The sequence below is a fragment of the Amphibalanus amphitrite genome, unplaced genomic scaffold (assembly GCF_019059575.1).
Source record: "Amphibalanus amphitrite isolate SeventyFive unplaced genomic scaffold, NRLGWU_Aamphi_draft 000025F_arrow, whole genome shotgun sequence".
NCBI lineage: Eukaryota > Metazoa > Arthropoda > Thecostraca > Balanomorpha > Balanidae > Amphibalanus > Amphibalanus amphitrite.
Window position 1 is genome coordinate 630,181 of NW_024881521.1, and position 26,960 is coordinate 657,140.

General features: G+C 51.2%; 2 protein-coding genes across 14 annotated transcripts in view; one reads left to right on the plus strand and one right to left on the minus strand.

Annotated features, from left to right (window-relative positions):
• Positions 1 to 18,932, minus strand: LOC122393807 (IQ and ubiquitin-like domain-containing protein). Of its 7 annotated transcripts, XM_043390215.1 has the most exons (15): positions 18,882 to 18,932; positions 17,277 to 17,470; positions 9,153 to 9,236; positions 8,571 to 8,738; positions 8,196 to 8,373; positions 7,545 to 7,703; positions 7,000 to 7,181; positions 3,786 to 3,905; positions 3,276 to 3,542; positions 2,799 to 2,963; positions 2,272 to 2,457; positions 1,894 to 2,006; positions 1,478 to 1,613; positions 883 to 1,068; positions 1 to 586 (listed from the first exon to the last, which is right to left on the minus strand). In XM_043390215.1, exons 3-15 carry the CDS (start codon positions 9,183 to 9,185, stop codon positions 416 to 418), a joined length of 2,064 nt encoding a protein of 687 aa, XP_043246150.1. In that variant the 5' UTR covers positions 9,186 to 9,236; positions 17,277 to 17,470; positions 18,882 to 18,932; the 3' UTR covers positions 1 to 415. The 7 variants fall into 7 exon arrangements, with proteins under 7 accessions (XP_043246150.1, XP_043246142.1, XP_043246184.1 ...); XM_043390207.1 differs by having other exon boundaries at positions 17,277 to 18,927; XM_043390249.1 differs by having other exon boundaries at positions 8,168 to 8,373; positions 17,277 to 18,927.
• LOC122393777 (DNA repair and recombination protein RAD54-like) overlaps positions 17,979 to 26,960 on the plus strand; it is an 11,004-nt gene continuing 2,022 nt past the window's right edge. The window contains exons 1-12 of one of the 7 annotated variants that reach the window (XM_043390193.1): positions 17,979 to 18,029; positions 21,452 to 21,589; positions 22,017 to 22,199; positions 22,524 to 22,723; positions 23,039 to 23,108; positions 23,365 to 23,559; positions 23,832 to 24,050; positions 24,303 to 24,443; positions 24,694 to 24,830; positions 25,230 to 25,390; positions 25,820 to 25,970; positions 26,513 to 26,711. In XM_043390193.1, the coding sequence (XP_043246128.1) occupies positions 21,587 to 21,589; positions 22,017 to 22,199; positions 22,524 to 22,723; positions 23,039 to 23,108; positions 23,365 to 23,559; positions 23,832 to 24,050; positions 24,303 to 24,443; positions 24,694 to 24,830; positions 25,230 to 25,390; positions 25,820 to 25,970; positions 26,513 to 26,711 (1,659 nt within the window). In that variant the 5' untranslated portion in view covers positions 17,979 to 18,029; positions 21,452 to 21,586. Of the gene's footprint in view, positions 18,079 to 19,476; positions 19,691 to 21,426; positions 21,590 to 22,016; positions 22,200 to 22,523; positions 22,724 to 23,038; positions 23,109 to 23,364; positions 23,560 to 23,831; positions 24,051 to 24,302; positions 24,444 to 24,693; positions 24,831 to 25,229; positions 25,391 to 25,819; positions 25,971 to 26,512; positions 26,712 to 26,960 lie in introns of those variants that run through there. The other 6 variants (XM_043390175.1, XM_043390183.1, XM_043390169.1 and 3 more) reach the window with 6 other exon arrangements.

A 26,960-nucleotide genomic window follows, 5' to 3' on the forward strand; every position in this document is an offset into this window, starting at 1 on the left:
TAGGCAAAGCACGCAATTTTATTCAACTGAGTAAATGCGGCGTTGTTGGTCCAAGGACAAAAGACAAGCAGACAAAACGACAATTGCTTGGCATGGAATACACGATTTTGCAGGATATCTATCAGCATGATATTTACTACACCAGCAGAGATGCCACAATACACCCCTCCAAAATAACGAGAGACCGCCAACGCAAGCGCCAAACCCGTGCATTATATCACCTGGCACAAACATGCAGCCACAGACACCGATTTACATGACTAGTCAGATCTCTCGACTACGTTCGCTTCGTTCGAGCCCGGCCTGACGTGGCGCTAATTTATCACAAGGCGCGTCGGAGCGGTGCGTTGTCCGTGCCGCCCGGTTTTCTCCGTCAGCTGGAGGTCCCGGGTGGCGGTGGTGGCCTCTCGGCAGGTCAGGCGGGCGCGGCGGCCGGCCGGCGGCAGGCGCCCGGTGACGGCGGCCCCGTCTCGCGCTCCGTGAGCCCGGCCTCCAGGCGGGCCACCATGGCCGGCAGGTGGCAGAAGTAGCGACTGGCGGCCACGTGCCGCAGACGCACCCGCTGACACAGCTCCGGCCCGTACCGCTGCCGGGGAAGAGGAGTACAGCCACAAAACGGTCAGTACCGCTGTGAGGGAGATGAGGTACGGTCACACTCGTCAGTACCGCTACTGGGAAGAAAGGAGAGGAGCACACCGGTACCTGATACATATATTACAGGCCGTACTGCTAGCTGGAGGTGGGAGAGTTTGGACAAAGCACACACTGGTCACGCGAGAAGTATAACGAGACACTGAAATCATGATTGGTATAGCCGTCTCGTTCCTGGATCGTCATCCACTTTAAGAACGCACGCGCACCTCCAGGTGTGTCATCACTGACCTGCTGCGGCTTTCCGAGCTTGTAGTGCGCCTCGGTCTCGTCTCTGGTGAGCAGGACGCAGTTCCAAGGCGTCCAGGGCTGTTCCACGTCCCAGCGGCAGAGCAGCAGCTCATAGAGGTCCGGATCGGCGCTCAGGCAGGACTGGCCGCCCCACAGCGACAGCACCAGGTGACGGAAATCAGACTCCTGTAACACATGAAAGACAGAGGTGGTATGTCAGACAGGACTGACCGCCCCACAGCGACAGCACCAGGTGACGGAAGTCAGACTCCTGTAACACACAGACAGAGGTGGTATGTCAGACAGGACTGGCCGCCCCACAGCGACAGCACCAGGTGGCGGAAGTCAGACTCCTGTCACAGAAACAAATACATGTGTCAGACTCATTAACCTGTCCCATACCCAGATCATAAGTCACACGTAGGCCTCGCACACACATGGGTAGCGAAAGTCGTACACCTTTCTCACACCGTATGTAGCGAGGAAAGACTTGCCAGTGACCAAACCCCACGCACGCTCCCCGTACTTCGACTGCAGGCTGTCCTCTCTCACATATACTAGAGTACCACTGACCCGTCAGTAATCCTCCGCTGACCTGTATGAGGCAGACGGCTGCCGAGCCCGGTGACCGGTTCTGTTCGTCACGGCGCAGCTCTTCCAGCATCTTCCCGAGCACGTTGTTGTCGTGACGCCGCAGCGCCCAGTTCTGCAGCTGTTCACACATACGGCACCTGAGGGAAAGTAGCGGGACGGAGCGGTAAGGATGGTTGGTGGTTAGTGGTTACACATCTAACTAGAGTTGAAGCCAACGACAGAGGCACTCTGTACTGCGCACAAGTCACCACTAGGCTGTAAAAAATAAGACAATAATGGCATTCGCTAGCTGCATTATTTATGACGGCATAAGTCCTTAAGTCTGATATGGGACATCAGTTCATTCACGACCCCTAAATCAATATCCATCCCACTGCACTTTCCCACACCCACCAATTCCCCGCCGCTCTGACGTACCTCCTCAGGGTAACGTCGCTGGCGTCCACCTGGAACTGGTGTCTCGGCAGACAGCGGTGGCACGAGGTGCACGTGTTGACGTCACCGCGGATCGACTCTGGGTCCAGCGGTACCTGACGCACGTCAAAACAAGGCACACGTCAGTCGGGGACAGTGATGGTGACGGCAGACATCATCCAAAAGCAATAAGGCGAGATGAGGAAAATTTACAGGCAGTGAAGCAACATGTGTAAGCATCATAGAGTATTAGCAAACATCATGAAAAAACGCGGTAAATTATGTACATTTTTATCAGCCAGGATAGTATCAAAAGTGGACCCTGTTAGCTAGCCATGCCAGACCCAGCAGAACTCCTAGCCACTGTGGCCTAGGACGCACCTTCTGGCATTTGGCCGAGGCCGGGTTGAAGTTGACATCCCTCAGCAGTCGCCAGAAGAGCTGCAGGGAGCGGTGTCTCAGGCCGGCCAGGTGCCGCGGCGTCACCCCGCGCGACAGCAGGTCCATCTCGCGCTTACAGAGGTCCCGCAGCTCGTGGTTATCGGCCGAGAACGGCAGGCCGGCGATCTGCGGACGGATGGGCGTTAGAAGCCGAATAGGAGGGAGAAGCGCGGATATGTCGCACATCTGACTGGCTAACAATCGACCGAATAAAATGATGGTTACCAAACTCACTCCGCATGATAACGTATTACTCCTCTTATAATATGAACACCAAAACAGATTCAACAGTGCTCACGGTAACCGAAACAACACATTTTAACAAAAAGATGCCCACCATATGGTCCCACCCCCCAAAACCTGACAACTTCCATAACTCAACGTATTGACACCTGTCACATGATTGCGCAAAATACACGTAATCGTGCGCTGATTTTCTCACCCTCCCAAGTCCGATCCAGTCTCACCAGGTCGGCCAGCGTGGCCAAGATGTCTGACCGCTCGTCGGCGCTCAGCCCGGGCAGGGTCAGCGAGGTGTGAATGTCGCGCAGCTGACGCGCCCACAGCGTCACTGAGTTGTCCACCGAAATGGGCTCGCCGTCACGGCCCTTCCAGCGCAGAGGTGCCTGCGTCTGTCAAGAGAGGGGAGTAAAGGGCTTAGACACAGTGTAACTGCTGATACAGGCACAGCATAGGCGACTCGCTGTCATAGAGAGGAGTAGGCAGCAACACAAAGTACGTATGCCTGACCCTGCTTTAAACGACGCAATGCAAGTTTGATTTGACGAGCCGGCCTGTGGTAGGCAGTGCCATTCAAAAGTGTCCATGCAACGTCGACTTATGATTCGATAACTATTTTCCCGAACCAAGAGCGTTGATCTGAAATATCATTACATGTTGAGTTCAATCATAGTACCTATTAGACCAATCCAAACTTCACGTACCTTCTCCAGCAGCCGGTGTATGCGTTTGGCCTGTCCGCAGGCGGCCGCGCGGCTCTGATGGCCGTTGATGGCCTTCAGCATCTCCGCCTCCTGTTCCAGCAGCTGACACAGCGCCGCCTTCAGCTCACCACCCGACTTGGTGGAGTAACAGTAGGCGATGGCCTTCTTCCGCCAGGCCTCCAGCGAGCTGAACAGAATGTCGAAGTCGTTCTTGCTCTTGGGGTCCATCTTCCGCTCGACGACTCCGGCGCGACGCTTCAGCCGAGCCTGGGACCCAGGCCGAATACAGGTCAGCGTCGGCAATAACGAACAGAATTACAGCAACAGCTGCAGATAAGAGGAGGAAATGATCGCCATGAGAGAGATAAGCTACAAAGAAAACATTAACAACACTAAATCTAAGATAGGTCAATTAGTGTTCAGTGTGAGCGTTGGTCACTCGACTAACGTTGCAATGCCGCACTCCGGAGTCTCTGGTGACCTCCGATGACCCAATGACCCGTATCTGACCTGTTTGCGCCGTTCTGCGTCGTCCACAATCCACTGGAGCACGACATCCCGCTCCCTGGCCATCCGCTGTACCCGGCGACGGGCCAGCCAGCGGCGCCAGTACTTCTGTAGAAGAATCGCCTGTGGTGGAGAGCGTGAATATCGTCAGACAGGGGAGTAACACGGGCCAACCAGCGGCGCCAGTATTTTTGTAGAACGATCGCCTGTGGTGGAGAGGGAACATCGTCAGACAATTGGGGCCTATTGTTGTTGTTGTTGTTGTTCCCCCTGGGACCTCCTTACGGAGGACCATAGCCGAGAGGCTCCCTATGGCGAAGGTAGCCGGCCTCCAAGGCAGCCACCAGGTCGGCGTCCCGCAGCCGCGACGGGTCGACGTGAATGCTGCCAGTTAGCCGCAGGCGGGCGCCAGCGAGGGCCGGGCAGCGGAGCAACACGTGCTCCGGCACGTCCGCCTCTTCCCGGCACACGGCGCAGAGCGCCGTGGGGCACCGCTTATCGGGGCACTGCAGGCATGCCACGGAGGGGTGGCGGCCGATCCGGTGCAGGTATTGGAGCGAGCGGCCCCAGTGGCCCACCCTCCACTGGTGCACCGAGATGGCGGCCTCTCGGTCCTCTCCGGGGATGGGGAGCGGCAGGGTGCTCCCGAAGATAGCCTTGAAAAAGGAGTCGGGCCAGTTTTCGCGCCACTGACGTGTGGTCGTCCGATGAACTGCCCGTGTCAGGGGCCGAGCGTCCGAGGGCACGGCGCCCTGGGGCAGGGTGGCCGCTTGCTTGGCCAGGGCGTCAGCGCGCTCGTTCTCCGCCAGCCCGCAGTGAGCAGGGACCCACTGCAGGGTCACCTGCCGGCGCTCGGCAATGTCCAGCAGCGTCCTCCAGATCGCCGCGCCGAAAGTGGAGGTCTGGGCGGCCGCTCCCGCGCTGAGGAGGCTCAGGGCGGCTCGTGAGTCAGAGCACGCCACCAGCGGGGCGGGGGACGGCTCATCCCGGACCCGCTCCAGCGCCGCCCTCAGGGCGAACAGCTCCGCACGGGTGCTGGAGCAGAGGTCTCCCGCCACCACCTCAACCTCGAGAGTCTCCCCCGACGCGGTAAAGATGATGGCGCCGCCCCCTCGCCTCGCCTGACCCCAGCGTCCGCAGAGCCGTCGGACCAAATCCACGTGGCCTGGGCTGGGAGCGCCGCCAGGTGCTGCCGCGCGGCCTCTCGTCGCGTCTCGTTGGAGGAGGCTCGACGACCGCCGGGTCCCACGTCCAGATTGAAGGCGATCGGGCGGCAGGTTGTCCACGGGAGGAGGGGAACCTCGAGGCGCGGCTCCACCGTCACTCCCTCGGCGCCCGCCTCGATCAGCGCCGATCGCCCCAGTTGTCGCCAGCCGGTGGTAGACCGCAGTCGAGTGGGTGGGTCGGCCTCCGCGACGCGGCGAAGAGGGTCGTCCTCCGGCAGGGCGAGCGCTCGGCAGAGCGTTCGCGCGGCCAGCGTCTTCCTGGTGGACCATGCTGAAGGGATGCCAGCCTCGGCCAGCAGGGGATCCCTGGGGGTGGACCTTGGGCATCCGGTCACCACCCGGGCTGCCGCCAGCAGCTCGCGCTCCACCAGCTGAACGTGTGACGGGGACGCGGCCGGGAGCCAGGCACCCGCTGCGTATTCAAGGGCTCCCCGGACATACCCGTTCGCGACTGTCCTGAGCTGCGCCTCGCGGAGACCCCAGGCCCGGCCGGTCATCCTCCGCAGCTGTGCCGTCCGCGGCCGGACCTTCCGCCGCAGCAGAGAGTCGCAGTGGTCTTTAAAGTGTAGAAGTCTGTCGAAGGTCACCCCCAGAAGATGTAGGCTGGTGCCACCGGTGACCTGCGTGCCGTTCGCCAGGAGTTGCACGCCGCGCTCGTCCCTGCTCCGCTGAGTCAGCAGCAGCGCCTGGGTCTTCTGTCCGGCGATGGACATCTTCCAGTGCCTTGCCCATCGGGCCAGGGCGTCGGCCGACTTCTGGGCGCGAGCCACCGCAAGCTCTACGGTGGCTCCAGCGCTCAGTGTGGCCCTGTCGTCCGCATACATCAGGACGTCCGTGCGGTCCGAGGCGTTCCGCAGGGTCTCGATAAGGTCCGCCGCCCAGAGCGTGTAGATGGTCGGTGCCAGGACCGAGCCCTGCGGCAGGCCCGCGCGGAACACGCGCTCGCTGCTGTGCGCGCCGTTGACCTCTACGCGGGCCCGCCTGCCGCGAAGGAACCGGAATTTCCAGGTCGCGAGACATCTGGGGAGGAGCTTGAGGAGCTTCAGGTGCAACATCCGGTGATCGATCGTGTCATAGGCACGGGAGAAGTCGAACGCCAGGAGGACAAAGCGGTCCGCCGTCACGCCATCCTCCGGGCCTCGTCTCGGCTTGGGGCGATTCCAGCCATCTTGAACCGTTTGGACCAAGCGGGCCAGACTGTCCTCCGCCGACCTCCCGCGGCGGAACCCGACCTGTTCGGGGGGCACCAGTCGGTCTCGCTCGATGAGGTAGGTCGTCCGGGCCGCGATCATCCGCTCCGCTAGCTTGGCGATGTGACTCGTGAGCGCGATCGGGCGGTAGCTGCCCACTTGTTTGGGGTCTTTGCCGGCCTTAAAGATAGGGATGATGGTCGCCCGTCGCCATGAGGCGGGCGTCTCGAGGTTGGACCACGATCTGTTGATGAGTGCCAGAAGGGTCCGGTAGGCCGTCGGTCCGAAGTGCCGCAGGTGTTCGGTGCATACCCGGTCCGGTCCTGGCGCCTTCTTCGTCCCGAGGTGTCGGATTTGGTCGTCGGATTGGGGCCTGTCTGTGGGAGAGACACACAGCCCAACAAACGACGCCAGTACTTCTGCAGAACGATCGCCTGCAGAGACAGCGGGAGCATAGTCAGACGCGGGGAGACAGTCACACGGGCCAGCCAGCGACGCCAGTGCTTGTGAGGAACGACTACCTGTGAGGGCGAGGGGAAGACTGTTGGTGCGTGTGGGGGGGGGGGGGGGGCACGGCATATCAGCGAGAGGCACAGATTGTCGCTGATATGGACCAGACCACTGTCAAGTGTCAAAATAAATTATTTTTACAAGCTAAGCGAAATATGTGAGGGTACTTGATTGTTTATGAATGGTTAAACATAGCGAAGCTAGTTATAATTTCCAAAATCCCACACCATGGCTGTAATACTGTTTGTGAGCATGCCGCCAGTGCAAGACCCAGCGCGGCGCCGCTCTCACCTTATCGGTTCGCAGCTGGAGCAGTTCGTCAGCCGTCTGGTAGGCGCCGCTGTAGGACAGCACCCGCTCGCGCCGGTGGTCCTGCCACACACCCGGTTTGGGCATCTGGGTGCACGTGTCGCGGTTCGTCTGCACGGCCGCCGGCAGGCCCCATGCTGTCTGCGCGTCCCGCTCGTGGCGCTCTGGACGAACGGACGGTTAAGATCAATGGCGCTGACAATTCACGACCTGACACGAGTTGCGAACAGGCGTGGGTCGAGGACAGGCCCGTTGGGTCGAGATTTCGAGAATATGGGTCAAAGATCACGATAGCACATGGTTCACGGACAACGGTCACAGACGCGGATCACAGAAAAATGGCACGGACACGGTCCTGAACACGGATCACAGTCTAGCACGAGGTTCACAGAGGGTTAAAGACACGGATAGTGGGAACCAGTCAGGGACACGGGCCACCGACGGTTTAACACGCGATAAGCATAACTTCAACGTAGCTGCCGGTAGAGTCCGCGGCACTCCGCGCTGCTCCGAACTGAAAGACTCACCATAGGCGTAGTTTCTGAAGGGCCGAGTGTAGGTCTGCGCGGTGGCGTGCAGGTACTCGGTGCCGTCCCGTTTGTCCCGGTATCCGCCTAAGAACGGTTTCTCGCCGTCTCCCGGCTCGATAGCCACCGAAATGGTCCGCCGTCCGCCGTCCTCCCCCTCTGCACAGGACAGAGTGGCGAATAGGTCAGATATGTCACGCTGAACTCAGGGCAAGGTATTGGTTCAGTTCGTAAGGTATAGCTGATACCCTAGGAAGTGTCATTAAACTGTCGTTGAGAGGCACCCCAAGTAGCCAGCACCATGAATGAACAACATTCGCGTTTGCATAAGGCTTACCTTTACCAGGAGGCATGAATGGGGAATGCTTAGTCATTAATTGAGCAAATCAAACCATCTAGAACGGTCAATAGACTGAGACACCAACTTGAAGTGTCCGGTATGACTCCACGCTTCTACGGTACAATTCTACGGTATTTCATGTGCAGATCTACCAAAAAGTAGTAAAAGATTGGGCAAAGACCATGCAACTACAAAGGACTAATCCCAAAACATAGCTCACAACCGAGTCTACGAGAGGGGACCCTAAGACCTACCCTCCACAAGGCAGCTCACTGTGACTAACCTGCACGGCGGAAGCTCCGGGGACCGACCTGTGTGCACGGTGACGGTCCGCACGCCGCCGCCGCCCGCTCCCGGGCCGTCAGACGAGGACGGTCGCCGGCGCACGATCCTCTCCAGCACATTCAGCACGAACCCGGGCTGTTCGAGGTCCAGTCCGGCCAGCACCAGACTGTCCGAGACCGGCTCCGTGCCAAGGTAGATCTCCAGCTGTGAGACAATCACAAACGAGGATGGAAGGTCACAAGCAGACTAAGACGATCTGACAAGTAACCTCACATCACTGTCTACGTAGAATTGCACAAACAACCACAATCGTAACATTTTTAACTGTAACATTGACTGTCACCGAACAGTGGCTGTATTTATCCCGTTTAGCCGCCGTCCTGTGCCCCCACGCCACTCACATCATCCGGATGGTAGTTGAGGTCGCCAGCCAGCACGGCCAGCACCTCGCGCATGTTGTAGTTGATGTGGAGCTCCTTCACGAGGCGCCGGCCACCGGCCACCACGAACGGAATGGCAACCTTGGGCGCAGAGTTGGTCCGCTGCAGACTTCGGTGCACCCCAATACCCTGGAGGCGGGGACATGGAACTGAATGGTAAATAGGCTACTGAGGATGAGCCAGCTTCACTGCCTACTGCACAGATTGGCCTGGCACCATCCTGCCTGAACGGCAGTGACATGCAATTTGTATGTAATATTAATTCATTATGGCCAGTCACTGCAATTAAATTTTGAAAATTAGCAGAAGAATGGGTTAAGTTTGACTTTTACAAAAAGTTCACACTGAAAGCAGAATGGAACTCCTGGTCATATGTGAGAGGAATAACCTCAAACCACATTTTGAAAAATCCAGAGTATGCAGTATAAATGAATTGTCGTTCACAAAACGAGAAAAGTGCAAATGCATGGATCAATTTATAAAATATGATAGTGAAAGACAACAAAACAATTATTACTGCATTCACAAAACCACAAAACTTACATTACGGTCTTGGTGAGTTGAGTTGACCGCCATCGTCACCCTCAGTCAGCTGGAATGTTGATCTCCAGATGGTTCACACTCTCCCTGAAAAGGATATTACAATCAATAACAAAGCTAAAGCTTAAGAGTCAAGTGTTAATTTTTTTTCAGCCCGGCAGGGTGGTCCATTAACTGATTTTTATCATGGCTAATCTTAGTCTCTACAGGCTGTCGCACGCAATACTGCTGGTCTTTGAATGATGGCCCACCAAGCCGATCCCGGGACACGTCAGTCGTCCAAGCCCGCCAGTATTGGGGCGCGTCATTCGTCCCATCCCACCTGTCCCCGAGCCAGCACACGTCATTCGTTCCACCCTGAGGCCTGACCTGACCCCAACGACACCGGGGCAAGTTATTCGTCCTCCGCCTATTGAACATTGGAGTTCGTAGGTTTGGGGCTTTCTGAGAAAATATGAAATTCATTTTTTTTAAAGGAGCGATAAATGAGATCCCATTGCAGGAAGCAGACAACAGGACCCAATCGCGTCCCCGCATCAGATACTTTTTCTCAAATCACGTCAGTCCCGCAGCTCAGTTGGTGGAGCGTTGAGCTCAACGGGTGACAGCCCGGTTTGTTCACATTCGCTTTTTGGATCGCGCGAGCGCTCCGTTCCTATGAAAGCATCGCGCGACGCCTCACCCCACCATTGGAGACGCCATTTCTGGCGAATACGCGGCCGGGAGGCGAGGACGGAGCCAAACGCTCCATCGGTGCAGAGTCCACCGAGCAGCCCCAGCCGATTTCGGCGATATCGGCTAGCTGGCTGCAGTTTCGAGTAGTACCAGGCAAAGAAGCTAAACAGTATGATCATATTCATGCTGGACACCCAAAATGGAATGTGAGAGAGGATTTACATGCCTAACCAGAACAAACCCATTTGGGTCTTGACCCATTTGGGTCTTGATCAGCTTCCACATAATCAGTGCCCTACACTAGAGCTATCTTCCACTCTGACAGGATCCCCAAAATCTGCCCCACTGGCAGGAAGCCATGAAACTGTCTAGTGTCACTTGTCAGCATTCATGAGTCAAGTGCACCAATGCCAATACCATTGAGCCCCAGTGTGTAAACCAGTACTTGCTGTGATATTATGCATGCTGGGTGCTGGCAGGGTAAGGGATAAGGGCTATGTTCAGCAGGGACATTGGCAATTGACAGTGTGAGGATACACTTTAGATTAATCAGTGCACTGCAGATCCAGACTGCAAAGCATGGCAATGTTAATTGTTAATAGGATCTTGTCAGTGCACAGGCAAACAGGTGGTGCATGGTGCTGTGCTGATTTCCAATGTTGGAGTGTGGATTTTGCTTGGAGCTGTACAGCTGGCCCCAATGTGCCACTATACTGAACTGCTGTCCTTGCACATTCACGCCCACGGGCATCACTTTTCCAAAATTGGTAGGGCTCTAATGATCAATTATAGATCAAAAACTCTTACTCTGACTCTGGGCAAAAGCAAAACTGCTGACTCCAACTGACTCAGACCCCGGCCCCTAGCGGCCATCCCTGACCCTGCAGTTGATGACTCTGACTCCAACTCTGCAGCACTAGTTTTGATATCATAAGTGCATATATCTCGTGCATTTGGGGGCAAAAATTAATGGGTCCTGTTGGGTACAGCCTGGTGTGGCTTTCTGGTGTTTGGCATGGGCTGGTGCAGATTTGTCGAATGAGCTTGTGAGTGTCATTGTCTCTGTTGTCTCACTTTGCAGTGCAGGTGCAGTCTGCCCGGGCCCTGGAGAGTGGTCAACAGAACAGCCCAATTAACCATGAATCACAATGAAAATGCGGTATCGGTAAAGCTGGCGTCACCCTCACCTCGTTTACTCTTCTCGTTGGTTCCTGCATATCTTTGGAGTGGTTTCAAAGGACAGTCAGAGAGGAAATGAGGAACCCGCACTGCTCGAGACGCGCCAGTCATCAACGGAAACAATGCACATGTTAACATTCGCTAAGAGAATGACTGGTATAGTGCGCCTCCGGTGACATTATTACCAAAACATTGTCAGGCTTTCTGGAGTTATGCCTAGTTACATTGTTAGGTTACACAATTACAAAAGAAAACAATGTGTGTACATAGTCACAACATGGCATGATTCAGTCAACGTAAGAAAACAGTACATCTGGAATGCAGGCATCCAACATTTTTTTTAAAGTTCTGTATACTTTGGGCATTCACCACATAATCTGGCAGCGAGTTCCACGTATCAATCACCCTCACTGAGAAAAAACGTTGTCTGGTGGACGTGTTACCGTGTGTGCGATGAATCTTGAAACTATGGCCTCTGGTGCGGTTCAAGGGAGTGGTAAGGAAAAGATCATCTGGAGAGATGAAGGACTGTCCATGGAAGATTTTCCAGCACAGGAGAAGATCGGCCCGCTTCAGTCTGCCCTGGACAGAGTACAATTGCAATGACTGGAGACGATTAGCATAACTGAGAGTTTCAAGTCCAGAGATCCGTTTAGTCCAGCGTCGCTGCACCCTTTCCAGTAGCCGGAGGTCCTGCAGGTAACCTGTGTTCCAAAGGCTTGAACAATAGTCTAAGATAGGTCGGATGTGTGTTTTGAGCAAAAACAACATAAACTCCGGAGAGCGGCTTACCGTTGATCTGAGAAAGTTCTGAGCAAGACCGCCAGCTTTGTGGCACACGTTTTGAATATGGGTGTGAAATTTCAAATCAGTATCGACCGTGACTCCCAAATCTTTAGCTGAATTGGCCCGAGGGATTTCTCTGCCATTCAAGAAGTAAGCTGGAGCATCGCTATTGCGCCTCCTAGAAAAACTAAGGACTGCACATTTTGAGACATTCATATGAAGACCCCAAGATAGAGCAGTGTCGTGGAGTGAGTTGATGTCATCCTGGACACATTGGTGGGATACCGCTGGCGTCTCAGACAGTCGTGTATGATTCACGCATGCGTAAATCTTGAGGTCGTCAGTGAAAATTTTGTATTGGCACTTGAGGGTGGACGCCACACTATTAATATTGATATACACCAGGAAGAGTAAGGGCCCCAGGACAGAGCCCCACCATCACCACTAACAGCTAAATGTGTAGATGAAGTTAGAGTAAAACACATAATCTAACCTGACCTAGCCTTACCTACTTACCTACAACCTACCAGCCTACACACTTTGAACCAACCAGCCTACAACCTACAAACCCAGTAGGCGGAACTATGGTCAAGCGTACCCATTTTCGGGAACGCATTTTCGTTCCCATGTTTGGGAACGATAAACCCAAATATGGGAACGCCATGTAGGCATTATTTAAAACAAGAAAAAGAACCGTTAAATGACGTCCAAAAAAAAAAAAAAACGATCGTGAACCGCCTGATATTTGTCCCAATATTGTTGGGAAAGAGTTTGATATTGTAAGGCCCATCGTAGTTTCAAATCGTTCCCCTATTTCTAAAGCAGTCCATCATCCGGGCCGCGAGCCCAAATTTGGGAACGCTCTCGTACACTGGCGCTGCAAGCGTTCCTTATTATGGGAACGGCGTACCCAAAATTGGGAACGATTTCACCGACGCCTTTCAGGGGCTCTTTTCATTAACAAGCATCACGTCCAACGCCGCAAATTATTGTTAACGCAACAATCATCAGATGACCTTTCCGGCAAGACCGTCGCATGTTACGCCCGGTCTTCTGCGCTTTTATTCCCGTCGATCTCGCAGCGGGCACGCCCCCCTCTGCAGGATTACGTAGTTCACAACGCTCAGCGATGTTCAACAAGGTCTTCCATACCTATATCCACCGTCCGCGCCGAGGGTGGAGACATGTCAAGCACCTGTCTGTTTATCACCGATAGTTGACGAGCACAAGGAAGTATCCAAAAATGGGAACGCTGAATATGTTACACCCTCAAAACACCTAGTCCCAATGAAAATCTAGTTTTTTCCTTTCTTGATGGGTGTAAGTGGCAAAAGGCCTGGTAGGATGGGCACGAGGAATGATCGAGATCAGCATAAAAATTATAAATAAGCCACACAAAGCGACCTATATAAGAGAAATTCCCCCAAAACGATCGTGCTTAGAAACACGGAAGACAAAAATCACGCTCATGACGCTCCTTATAAAACAACGCTTAAAGGGACTGTCCCACCTTAACATTAGATTTGAGTTGAGATAGCCATCTTGATGGACGTTCTTTGAAAATCAGTGCCGTGAAAACCGTTTCTCCAGCAATTACTTCATCGCAAAGAAATTTGAGTTTGATTTTGACATCTGTGCAAATAAGTGCCACAATGTATTGGTATAGGCACTTAAATCTGATGACGTCATCAGGCTTTCGAACGTCCGTTAAATGTTTGACTAAAACGTTTTGTAGCACGCGGTGGTATATGCTGCGTTGCGCGCAACAAATGCCGCACTTTTAAATAAAGTCGCTAGGAACAGCGGAGATCCCAAAAAGTAAACAAAAGTAAAAGTCTAATATCTTCAAAACCGGTGAATATTTTTCGGTGAAATTTGGTAGATATTCGTTTTCGCTCTTTCTGAACCGAGCGACATCACTTTCATGCCAATTCATAAACTTTTTTAAAGGTGGGAGGGTCCCTTTAACAGCTAGCATCCAAATAAAATATGTCTTTCCGGGATGATAAAATACAGCTGAATAATTTTAAACCACTGAAACCGAGTTTACAACAGTAGTTCGGTAAAATCACTGACGTTCCACGCGGTCGTGCGCCCCGACACCAAAAGTCAACAATATTACCTCGGGACTGTCCGCGTGTTCGCTTGCATATGTCAGCATCTGGTGTCGCTAGTATGAAACTTCATAACCAGGCGAAAATTATTGTACTTGACCTCAAAATGTAAAAAACGCTTCATTTTCCTTAAAATTGCAAGTTAAATGTAGTATAACCCATGTTTTCACCATTCCGTCATTTCAAAAAATCATTAAAAATATCATTCGACGGTCAATTTCCTTGTGCAACGGTCAGATTAAAGATAATTTTATAGAGACTTAGTACGTAACCGGACAAATCTTCGTATGGCAATTCTTCGTCGCGCAATTCCTCGTCCGCATTTCTTCGTCCGCAAATCTTCGTCGGCGCATTTATTCGTGTCGCATAACTTCGTCTCGCATTTCTTCGTAAGCGCAAATATTCGTAGCGCATTTTTTCGTATCCGCATTTCTTCGTACGCGCATTTCTTCGTCAAGCATTTTTTCGTCCACGCATTTCTTCGTCTACGCAAATCTTCGTCCGCATTTCTTCGTCCACGCAAATCTTCGTCTGCGCATATCTTCGTCCGCAAATCTTCGTCCCCGCAAATCTTCGTCCGCAAATCTTCGTCCGCATTTTTTCGTCCACGCATTTCTTCGTCTACGCAAATCTTCGTCCGCATTTCTTCGTCCAGCAAATCTTCGTCCCGGCAAATCTTCGTCCGCAAATCTTCGTCCGCCAAACTTCGTCCGCAAATCTTCGTCCGCAAATCTTCGTCCGCATTTTTCGTCCACGCATTTCTTCGTCCACGCAAATCTTCGTCCGCAAATCTTTGTCTGCGCATATTTTCGTCCGCAAACCTTTGTCTCCGCTATCTTCGTCTCCGCAAACATTCGTCCACAAATGTGGTTCAATAAAACCATGAAGAAATATCAGACCATCAAGTGATTGACGAATTTAATGCATGGAATGGATGATCGAAACTTTTGAAGTCAGGTAGATGGGGTCTGTCCGGTGAAGCTATTGTATTTGGGAGCCGAGAATTGAAACATTCCATATCATGTGTCCCGGACATTCTTTTTTCGCGGTCGATGAATGACAATACAATCTCTTGTACCCTCGCCGGCATAGGCGGCGGAACGGGGAGGGCACCGGGGCACCGTTCCCCTCTTTAATTTTGGCCTTTTAACAGTAGCCCTATGGGCGTTGCATGGAAAGAATGGGACTAAAAGTCGGCAGTGCCGTGCCCCCCCCCCCCCCCTAATTGAATGTGTTCCGCCGCTACTGCTCGCCGGACCTATTTGTTTTCTACATATACGCCGGCCGAGGGGGGCGGGTACGACCCCCCCCCCCCCCCATCGCCGTTTCGCCACTGGTGGAGCTAGCGCGTCGCGGAAAAAACGAGCGTGTGCGCCGTTACGAGACGCAGAGGTTAATACCCGATTTTAAGGCCTTCTAGGTCAGGGGTCGGCTTACAGCCCGCGGGCCGGATCCGGCCAGGAGGGTGACGGTTGGATCCGGCCCGCGACCATCTGACGTCCGGCCCGCGCAAGTTTTGTCTAGAAGTAGAATTAGACAAAAACACCCGCAAATGGTGTTTATAAACTCATGAAGTGTGCGAAGGAAGAACTATTGTGCCAAAGCACATTTAAGTCACTTTTATATCGGAGTCGATTTCTGAAGGAACCGCGGGCCGGAACACGATGTAAGTCGATGATACCAGCCGCGGGCCGGACGTCAGATGGTCGCGGGCCGGATCGAACCGTCACCCTCCTGGCCGGATCCGGCCCGCGGGCCGTAAGCCGACCCCTGACCTAGAAGGCCTTAAAATCGGGTATTAATCTCTGCGTCTCGTAACGGCGCACACGCTCGTTTTTTTCCGCGACGCGCTAGCTCCACCAGTGGCGAAACGGCGATGGGGGGAAGGGGGGGGGGGTCGTGCCCGCCCCCCCCCCTCGGCCGGCGTATATGTAGAAAACAAATAGGTCCGGCGACGGCGAGCAGTAGCGGCGGAACACATTCAATTAGGGGGGGGGGGGGCTTGGCACTGCCGACTTTTAGTCCCATTCTTTCCATGCAACGCCCATAGGGCTACTGTTAAAAGGCCAAATTAAAGAGGGGAACGGTGCCCCGGTGCCCTCCCCGTTCCGCCGCCTATGCCGGCGAGGGTACAAGAGATTGTATTGTCATTCATCGACCGCGAAAAAAGAATGTCCGGGACACAAATGATATGGAATGTTTCAATTCTCGGCTCCCAAATACAATAGCTTCACCTGACAGACCTCATCTACCTGACTTCAAAAGTTTCGATCATCCATTCCATGCATTAAATTCGTCAATCACTTGATGGTCTGATATTTCTTCATGGTTTTATTGAACCACATTTGTGGACGAATGTTTGCGGAGACGAAGATAGCGGAGACAAAGGTTTGCGGACGAAAATATGCGCAGACAAAGATTTGCGGACGAAGATTTGCGTGGACGAAGAAATGCGTGGACGAAAAATGCGGACGAAGATTTGCAGACGAAGATTTGCGGACGAAGTTTTGCGGACGAAGATTTGCGGACGAAGATTTGCCGGGACGAAGATTTGCGTGGACGAAGAAATGCGGACGAAGATTTGCGTAGACGAAGAAATGCGTGGACGAAAAAATGTGGACGAAGATTTGCGGACGAAGATTTGCGGGGACGAAGATTTGCGGACGAAGATATGCGCAGACGAAGATTTGCGTGGACGAAGAAATGCGGACGAAGATTTGCGTAGACGAAGAAATGCGTGGACGAAAAAATGCTTGACGAAGAAATGCGCGTACGAAGAAATGCGGATACGAAAAAATGCGCTACGAATATTTGCGCTTACTAAGAAATGCGAGACGAAGTTATGCGACACGAATAAATGCGCCGACGAAGATTTGCGGACGAAGAAATGCGGACGAAGAATTGCGCGACGAAGAAATGCCATACGAAGATTTGTCCTGGAATCGACTTAGTAGATACTTAAATTAGCGTGCACTTTTTTGAGACGTGATGCACTAATGAGTTTTAGTGGGCGAACGGCCGAAAAATTAACTTCCGTTCTCATAAATGGGAACGCCCGTTCCCATATTTGGGAACTCCGTTCCCAAAAATGGGAACGTTCCTATATTTGGGTACTCATGACCATAGTTCCACCTACTGAACCCACAACATAACCTACCTACCTACCGCCGACGGTGACGCCAGCTTTACCGATAGGTACCGAAAATGCTAGGATACGTCAGCACCTCTGACCAGTCGTTAGATTTTTATCTACTTGGACTTCATCTTCACATTTAATAGTGTGTGCCCACAATTATCAATTCACACTTAACACTGAAAATGTCATTGGTTAAAATCAAAATTGAAATAGACGCCAATCGCCATATCTACTCACCAGCCGCAGAGCGAGTGTAGGACGCCTCAGCAGTCAGCCTCCGTCGTCATCGTTATTTCGTCGAAGAAAACAAAGACGAAATGAGGGAAAACACCATTAATGCATTATGCATATTTAATGGAAAATATAAATATCCGGCAGTGTCTAGTACGTCCCCTCCCACTCTTTTTTCTCTCTTTGAAAAGACCAAGGCCCTATATGAAAAGACAAAAAATGTGTGAGCGCTCAGGGCCGAATACAATGCAGTGTTCCAAATAAACTACAGAATAAATATGACGTCATAGGCTCGATCTTGTTTTGATCTGATATGACGTCACATAGAGTTTGGTACAAGACTGTGTAAACAGCATCGAGGCTATATAAACGATAAAGTTGATTTAAAGCTGACTAAAATATTTGACTTCTTAAGAAAAATTTAAAACTGTAGGCAGGCTTAAATTGATAACAGTTTTAAAAAAATGCATGCTGATCCTTAAACATCTCATTTGCCTTGCTACCTTTGCCATTTCAACGTTTTTTAAACAATTAAGCATAAGATATCATAAACCAAGCTCTTTTTGGCAAAATAAGCAAAGCAAAGCATATCTATTCCATGATTTTTAACTTTCCAAAGAAATAACTTTTAAGTAATACGTCATTTACAAAGGCTTATATTATCGTGATTGGCGCGATTTCTAAACTAATGCGCCATGGTCGTATAAATTTTCCCGCTGAGGATGCGCACACAACACACACATTTTGATATTTGCAATTGTGTAATTTGTTGATAATAAATGCACTATATTGATATAGTTATTGATCTGTATCCTTTCTTATATTATTGTTATTGTGCTATGTTATTTATGTGCCTAGTACCTTCAGCAAAGGCTTTAAGCTGTTTCTGTGATGACATATGATCAGGGCCAGTGTTGGAAAAGTTGCCGTTTTCTGGTATCAGATGCGCCAGGAATTTTGTACTCCACTGGAAAATGACAATTTTTGTACTCCAATGACTACGCGTCCCACACAAATAAAAGGGTGTGAAATTTGACAATGAACTGCCCATACTCCCTTGTGTTACAGGTACCCAGTGGAAACACAGCTTCTGCAATAACTGCATCCCAGCCCGGGGGCCCAACCCAAGTCAGGGCAAAAACTACAAGTACAATGCACAGCATAATGAAGATCGAAGAGCCAAATATCCTGCATAACATCCACCAGCCGTGATGAACAACTACCAGAACTGATACTTGTACTGGTACATTGCTGTGTTATGCTTAACAAATTTGAATTATGTGCTTACGTGGTCCTGTAGACAATGTACCTACATGAAATAAACATACATGCAAAGTGTTGTATTTTGTGAGCTTAATAACTAAGAATGACTTGCATTTGTGCCAAGTCCAAATCCAGGATGATGATGAGGTACAAAGTTATCAAAAACGCCATGGAGTACCTATTGGTCTGGACCAGGGTCTGGACTAAACGCTGCATGTGTACCTATCGTAATAGGGATCATAGGGATATCCGGATATCAACTCACAGGCCCGACCACAAAATGAATGAATATACGTCGCAAGGTATATAAAAACACTTTACTAATTACTATACAATAATACACTATACATCTCATTATGATGCGTCGTATATATTCCTATCTCCATGCCGCTACCTACCACAGCAAAAATAAGTGCGCAATGATTGTCTTTTTGTTAGAGATGATCAAGTCAGCACAGCTTCTGTGGAGTCGCTGATTCAGTTCTCCTAAGGATGGAATTTTAAATGGTTTATGATCGGGAGACGACTTGGAATCTTTCGACATTTGCATCGTAACTGTTGCTCAAATAATGATTGTTTGTGGTTTAAAAAAAGGAGAAAAATACAACCTTTCAAAATATGACCAATTTTTTCCAAATGAAATGCCGTAACTGTTAATATTGAAGATTTTCTGAACTGGAAACTCGATGATAAAACTTAAAGTGCAGATCCAGTACTCCTTTGCCAATTGTATGCTCCACACAGCTCCGTTTCTCATGGCCCGGCTATGACAGATACAAAATTGAGCCTGCTTTCTGATGGTAGGCAGTTTTTGGCCAGAGGACCTATGGTTATTGTGAAATTGGTGTTCAAAGGCTGTACTCCGACCTCTGTCTCCGGGTCCTGTTGCCGTAGCGTAATCGCGATTCCGTGGTATGTGCTGTGCCAACTCTATCGGGCCGCTTATTTCGCCGCGCCGATATTTGTGCCGCTGGTGCCGCCGGCGGCGTTTTCCACATTTTCGAAGCTGGCTGAAGTAATTATATTTTCGTTTGTTTTCCATTGTTGCCTGTTTTCCATGCTATGAGTATAGTTGTAAGAACAACCTAACAGGTTTTGTCTTTTGTAATTGTAATCAAGCGTGGGCCGTGGCCGTGGGCATTGGCATTAGCGGTGGGGTAAGTGAACGTTCCACTTTGATTTTGGTCTGGTTCCTTTCATGATAGTAAATAATAAATATGTACTATGATGACTATGATGATTGATTGATAATTTGACTGTTACCTGGAGTGGAGTTAATATCACTATCATTAACCTCCCAATTGTCTTTGCTGATCTAGGTACTATCATTTCTCTGACCCTGAATCAGAATATTCATTCTTATTTTAAGTCATAAGCATGATTCAACAAAGTGAAGTCCTATACATAAGTTGTCTAACAAATTCAGATAATCTTGCTTTCAGTTATAGCTTGCATTTCATTATATTGCATGACTAAGTAGTGCTTCCTGGTGCATACGAGAGCACCAATTTTTGGTTCCAGACTCTCGTCCCTACTTCTAGCTGCTAACCTAATCCTTACTATGACCACTAACCACTCAGTTATGATCACATGATACTTGCCACTCTCAACAAAAAAGTTCTAGTTGATCGTCTTGCTGCGTCACTCGATAAACATTGTTTTCCACACTGTATTGTTTATTCACATGCTTACAATTCTACATACATAGGTACAAAGAAAAACACTGCACAAAAAAATACACTATGCAGACGCAATTGACCACCCCAACGCTGTACAGTTGTACTCCACTGGCCCAAAAATTTTGTACTCCACTACCAGAACAAAAAAGTGAAATTCCAACCCTGATCAGGGCTGCGGAGTCGATGGATTTTCGGCGACTCCGACTCCGACTCCGGCTTTCAAAAACCAGCTCCGACTCCGACTCCGACTCCGGGCAGAATTGTCAACTCCGACCGACTCCAACTCCCAACTCCGACTCTGCAGACCTAGCAGGGCTGCGGAGTCGACAGATTTTCGGTGACTCCGACTCCGGCTCGGGTTTCTAAAATCGACTCCGACTCCGACTCCGACTCTGGTCACAACTGTCGACTCCGACCGACTCCGACTCCGACTCCGACTCCGCAGCCCTGCATATGATCATGACAATCAACCATTCCTGAGTAATTGCCTCCACCTATGACCGATGTGGACATCAAATAGACCATCGTCTAATCCTAGTCCACTGAACCTATACCTATACCTATTCCTATCTCGAGACCAAGACAAGGCAAATAGCCGCGTTGTTTGGATAAGATCATAAGATAAGCCCTAGTTGCATCACATTTTTCAAAATGAATGAATTTGATTAGCATTATTAAATTACAATCCAATCATCCCAAATTGATCAGTGCATTAGTCAAGGGAGAGTAGGCATTTCAACTTAGATAACAGGATCTAAGTTTGACAAGGGATCTTGATCTAAGAGATCTAAGAGGATCCAAGGATCTAAGAGACAAAGGTCGACCTTTGTGCAGTATTAAGTATATATGCTGAAAGAAATAAACAGATGGCCTGATACAGATAGCCAGGTGATAACACTCAATCACAATCATGGGGCTCAACAGTTTTGACTTGTGATGACCAAATATTGATTGATATTGACACTGTGTTTGTTCCAATGTCACAGGTTTTTTTTTACTTAATTCTTGGTGCCCTTTTGCTTTGGTTCTGTCCCAAAAAAGTGCTAAAAGTTTATAAAGTAAAGCTAGGTATTTCTATTTGCTTTTATGTGACCCAGTCATGATCCAGCCATTTGTTGGGTGCTTATTATCTTTTTATGATTATCTGCTTTCTTCTAAATGCTGCACATTTTCATGTGTGCAAGACTAAGGCATTATTTTAATTGCATTTGCAGATAACTTGTGGCATTTCATTCTTAGAGGATGTCAAGCTGAGGTGCAATAATTGAATGGATAAGATTAATGTAAGAGGAAGAAAGAATTCAAATTGCTGTGTTAGATACACTAGAACTTCTGTATTTTGCACCAGTTGCTACTTGATATATTCACTTAGAAATGGTAAGTTTCTTCTTGTAAATAAAATTACTTGTCCTGCTACTATTGTATTAGGCATGTTCACCACCTTGAATGTTCTCAGGTTACCTTGTTTATCATAAAAGCTGCCTAGATTTATTGTTTGATGGGGATCAATGAGTGATGCTTAGATTGTAAGCATGCATATAACATCAATTTTAACTGCAGGTGATGGTAATGCCAGCTCCATAGTCCATGCTCATAATATTAGCATGTGAGAATGGCAAATGCTTTTTCATGTGTGGCTTTCAAAAGCCTTTTGTCTTTCAGAATTTAGAGAGTCCATCAGCCCCACAGCTGTTGTGGCCTGTGCTCATGCAATATATACATTCAAATCATGGTCAATACCAGAGTAGGGTCATTTTTAGTTATGCTTCATGTATTAGCTGACACCGATGCCCGCTCTCTGCAGCGTCGGAGTCTGGCGCCGAGTCAGTTCTCGGCGCTGAAGCGGCGCTCGGACGAGTCCTGCTCCCGGGCATCTGGCAGGAAGCAGCCGGCGCTGGAAGAGGATGGCGCCGCCGTGGTCCGCTCCCCGCTGCAGCCCATTAACGTGCCGCTCGGCGCGTCGCCCACCGGACCCGTCTCTGACTATGTGAGTCGCCCTCGCGGAACCGTAACACACTAAACCCGTATGTTAATTAAACGTCAGTCGCTTGCTTGACGTGTCTGGGACACGGTGAGTCACCGATTATCTGAATCGTCCACCGGGCCCTTCTCCGTATGTGAGTCGGCGACTGGTCCCGGACGCGATGTTTAGCGCCGCCGGACCAAAGCTACGCGTAGCACACGGCAGCACACCGTAGCTACGGTTTGCTGCATGGACGTCTGTAAAGGTACACACCCATCCTGTCCCAACGGACGGGTGAGACACCCCACATCGCCCTCTCACTGCTCAATGTTCCCACTCTGTCTCCAGGAGGCCCGTCTGCGTCAGATCCTGTCTCGACCGTTCAAGATCCCGATCCCGAGTTACAACGGCGCGCGACTGGCGGACCGCCGACTGGGGGTGCGGCGCACGGGTGCGCGTCAGCCGCTGCACGACCCCGACGAGCCGGGCGCGCTGGTGCTCTACAGTCCGCCGCAGCTCAGCCAACACGAGCAGCTCACCATGCAGGCGTCAGTGATGGGGAGGGAGAGGTCGGGGCTGGGGAAGCCGGAAAGGGGAAACTAGTCTGGGTCATGAGCTCCTATTCAAAAGAGAATGTTGATGGCTGACTCGTACTTAACTCTGCCTGAGTCACTTTTGGAGTGATGGGGCAATCACTCGTTTTGACCTCGTTGATTCAGTTACACATACCCTTCCTGTCTCTTTTTTTATACAATCATTTCATTCCAGTTTTTTTACGATAGCATTTTGGAGTTTTGCAATTTTTCCGAATGTGCACTGCTGAACTCTGCTGCTGAATTGTGCGTGCCCGCCCCCTGTTTCAGTGACAAGCAGCTGGTACACGTGGTGGTGGATCCGGCGCTAAGTAATGTGCTGCGGCCCCATCAGCGGGAGGTGAGTCGCCCTGTCTTCTCTCCTCCCCCTCTCCCAGAGTCGGTTTTGTAAGGAAGTACGTTACGTCCCAATCCCTCACAGGGCTGGAATTATTAGGGGTCGTATAAAGTTTGTCCGCCTGTTCGTCGGTGACAAAGCATGAGTCAGCTTTTGTCCATGATAGGATTTGTCTGCATGATCTGTTTCTGCTCATCGCCGTGCCCTACTGCTCACAACAATCCCCGCGGCATCACGTTCACCTGTCCGTCTCCTCCAGGGCGTCAAGTTCATGTACGACTGCGTGACCGGGCGCCGGATCGAGGGCAGCTTCGGCTGCATCATGGGCGACGAGATGGGTCTGGGCAAGACGCTGCAGTGCATCACCCTCATGTGGACACTGCTGCGACAGAGTCCCGACTGCCGGCCCGAGATCGATCGCTGCATTGTCGTCACACCCAGCAGCCTGGTCAAGGTCGGTGGCAGGGCGACGTGGATCTCGCGAGATGCTGCATTACGTACCGGTAGATAGCTAGTGACGATTTTCATCGGCTGTTCCTAGTTCTTTTCGAAGATGTTCTGCCTATAACAGAGCTTCGGTCAGTTTGCTATAGAAAGCCCAACTCAGGTCATTTTTCATTTGCGACTCGTCTGTATCAAATGTGATGCCAGTCTGTTGTGATTACGTTTTTGCACCTATCATAATATGTCCTTACGATGTCTTTCTATGCCCGCGTTTTCCACCAGAACTGGTACAACGAGATCAGCAAGTGGCTGTCGGGCCGGGTCTCGGCGCTGGCGATGGACGGCGGCGGACGGACGGAGGTGGTCCGACAGCTCGAGGGGTTCATGACGCGCACCGGCCGCCGGCCCGTCAACCCCATCCTCATCATCTCCTACGAGACGTTCCGCATCCACGCGGCGCTGCTGCACCGCGGAGAGATCGGACTCGTGCTCTGTGACGAGGTGAGAGGGTGATGAGAGGACTGGCGAGACTAGGGGTCGATGGCAGGATGTGAGAGTCGGTGCAAGAGCTGGGACTCTGTAATGGAGTGAGAACGGTGGTGAGATATTTGGTGATTGTCAGATTGGGATGTCGAGTGGGTTAGTGAGAGGGCTGGTGCTCTTGTAGTAGTGGCAAATGTCAAATTTATTTTATCGTCTTACATCGATGGATGATGGCCTGATCAGGTGTCTTCCTCCCTTCCCTGACAATAGGGTCACCGTCTGAAAAACCACGAGAACCAGACGTACTCGGCACTGATGAGTCTCAACTGCCGACGGCGTGTCCTGCTCTCCGGCACACCCATCCAGAACGATCTGCTCGAGTACTTCAGTCTGGTGCACTTCGTCAATGAGGTAAGGCTGGGTGTGGCGACAGCATATTGCACTTGATGTGTCACGAGCAGCAGATGGCTCTTGGTTTGGCGAAACCCCGATAAACAAACGGCGATAACATAATGCGACAGTGAGTGGGTGTGGCGACCATAGTGGCGACAGCATAGTACGGCTGACCGACGCGGCATATGGCTGGTGATATCTCCAATTCTCACTCGCATGTTGGAGCCTTTCACAGCGACCTCTCTCGACCCTCTTCGTCCCTCCACAGGGCATTCTGGGCACTGCGAGCGAGTTTAAGCGTAAGTTCGAGACGCCGATCCTGCGGGGTCGTGATGCTGACGCCACCGATGACGAGCATAAGAAGGGCAACGAGCGCCTCCAGGAGCTGCTGTCTATCGTCAACAGGTGGGCGAGACTGGGAGGCGGTCGGTAGAGGAAAGGATATTTTAGGTGGGGTGGCTTACGAGCAGTTTTCAAAGGATAGGCATTCTTATTCAAAGAAATCAAATGAGTTCTCTGCATCTGTTATGGTAGCTATGACACAGTAATCTTACCATCTTGACACAAATATCTGGGATCGAATCCTAATTACAGAAGCTGCTTGGCTTTTGGGGTTGTATTATGCTCATTTCGTTGACTGATAGCAAAAAGGCGCTCTTCGAGCATCTACCCAATTTTCCCGACGATCATTGACATCGGATCAACCGTCAATCATCAAACGACCAATCAGCCATTTTCCGGTTTATTTTCTCTATCAGTGAAGCGTTTTCACCATGACTGACATGCAACTGTCGCTGCCCTCAGGTGTATCATCCGCCGCACGGCAGCGATTCTCTCCAAGTACCTGCCGGTGAAACAGGAGCTGGTGGTGTCCTGTCGTCTCACCGACTGCCAACTGGCGCTCTATGACGCCTTTATACGCTCGGACGCCGTGCGTCGGAGTCTGATGGGACAGAAGGGCAGCGGTACGTACAGGGTGCTGAGATGCAGATAACGATGCGCGGGGAGAGAGTCGTGATTTGGGCGTGACTTCTGCGTCGATTGACACTGATGTATGGACTTACTTAGCTCTATTATTTAGATAATACGAGGGTCAGTGCTTGTCTGAAACTAAAACTGACTACCACCGCGAGTCGCGAATGCTTATAAACATAAGTGTCGATTTCTGCTGAGTTGCGGGTGCCCGTACACTACAGATCCTCCGCGACCCTAGCAGTGACCTTGACCCGCACCGTCTGTTATGGCTCAAAAAGTCAAGCCGGAGTTGAATTGGGAGAGCTTGGCCACCTCCAGTTCAGCAAAAATCGTTACCTATGCCTAAGAATGTGGAGTGGATTAAATGGCGCGGGCTGGTAGCGATTCTAGCCTATCATTTCACTTTTCTGCACCGCCAGGTCACGGCAAATCGACTCAGTCGGCGCTGTCCGCCATCACCAGTCTGAAGAAGCTGTGCAACCACCCGGACCTGATCTACGAGAAGGTCACTGAGCCGGGCAGTGAGCTGCGCCATCTGCTGCAGCTCTATCCAGACGGACACTCGACAAAGTGAGTCGGGGACTCGGGAGGCAGAGCTAACTCAGACAGTCAGACGGACACTCGACAGAGTGAGTTAGAGAGTCAAGACGAACTCAGACAGATACTCCGTGAGTTTGTCAGGGATGACAGTCCTGCCCAGACGGACTCGCGATATTAGAGGCTGTCGGAAACTAGCAAGGTCCGTATAGGTTACAAAGTAGGGGCATCCCGTGAAGCAACTGAATGACTAACCTGCAAACACCACCACAGTATATCATTCTCCCCTCCTGTGTCCACCAGGCGTGTCCGCGTCCACTCGTATCTGAAATTCCGCAGTCCGCACCCGCCTGTCCGCCAGACGAGTCCGTCCGGAGCTGTCCGGCAGCTGGGTGTCTGTGTCAATATCTACCCGCCCCTGTCCTCCAGGAGAGTCCGTCCGGACCTGTCCGGCAGGGTGTCTTTGTCCTCTAATATCTACCCGCCCCTGTCCTCCAGGCGAGTCCGTCCGGAGTTGTCCGGCAGGGTGTCTGTGTCTTCTGATGTGTCTAATACCCCCTCCCTGTGTCCACTAGACGCGTCCGTCCGGAGCTCTCCGGCAAGGTGTCGGTGCTGGACTACCTGCTGGCCCTGGTGAAGACGCAGACCAGCGACAAGGTGGTGCTCGTCTCCAACTACACGCAGACACTCGACCTGTTCGAGACCCTCTGCCAGATGCGCAGCTACTGCTTCGTCCGGCTCGACGGCAGCATGACCATCAAAAAACGCGCCAAGGTGGGCGATCGCCCCACAAGGGTTAGATACATATTTGTTTGAGGTCGTTTGTGTTGGTGGTATCGCCACACAAGCTATATGACTGGGTTTTGACGCTACTGTCGGTGTTGGAGCATAGGGCAACTGGCGAAACGCCCTAAGGTCCAATAATTATCATTGATCTTTGCACTCTCTTGGTTAGTTCGATAATATATTTTACCAATTTTCCGGCTTCCTCCCCACGACCGCCAATCCCGCTCTGCCCGTTTC

Excerpts from the sequence above, each read along its gene's own strand:
- LOC122393807 (XM_043390215.1), bottom strand. The coding sequence starts at position 9,185 with ATGGCGGTCAACTCAACTCACCAAGACCGTAAT. Across the intron at positions 8,374-8,570 it reads TCAACTACCATCCGGATGAT|CTGGAGATCTACCTTGGCAC; the intron begins GTGAGTGGCGTG and ends ATTGTCTCACAG. Across the intron at positions 2,964-3,275 it reads TACACCGGCTGCTGGAGAAG|ACGCAGGCACCTCTGCGCTG; the intron begins GTACGTGAAGTT and ends CTCTCTTGACAG.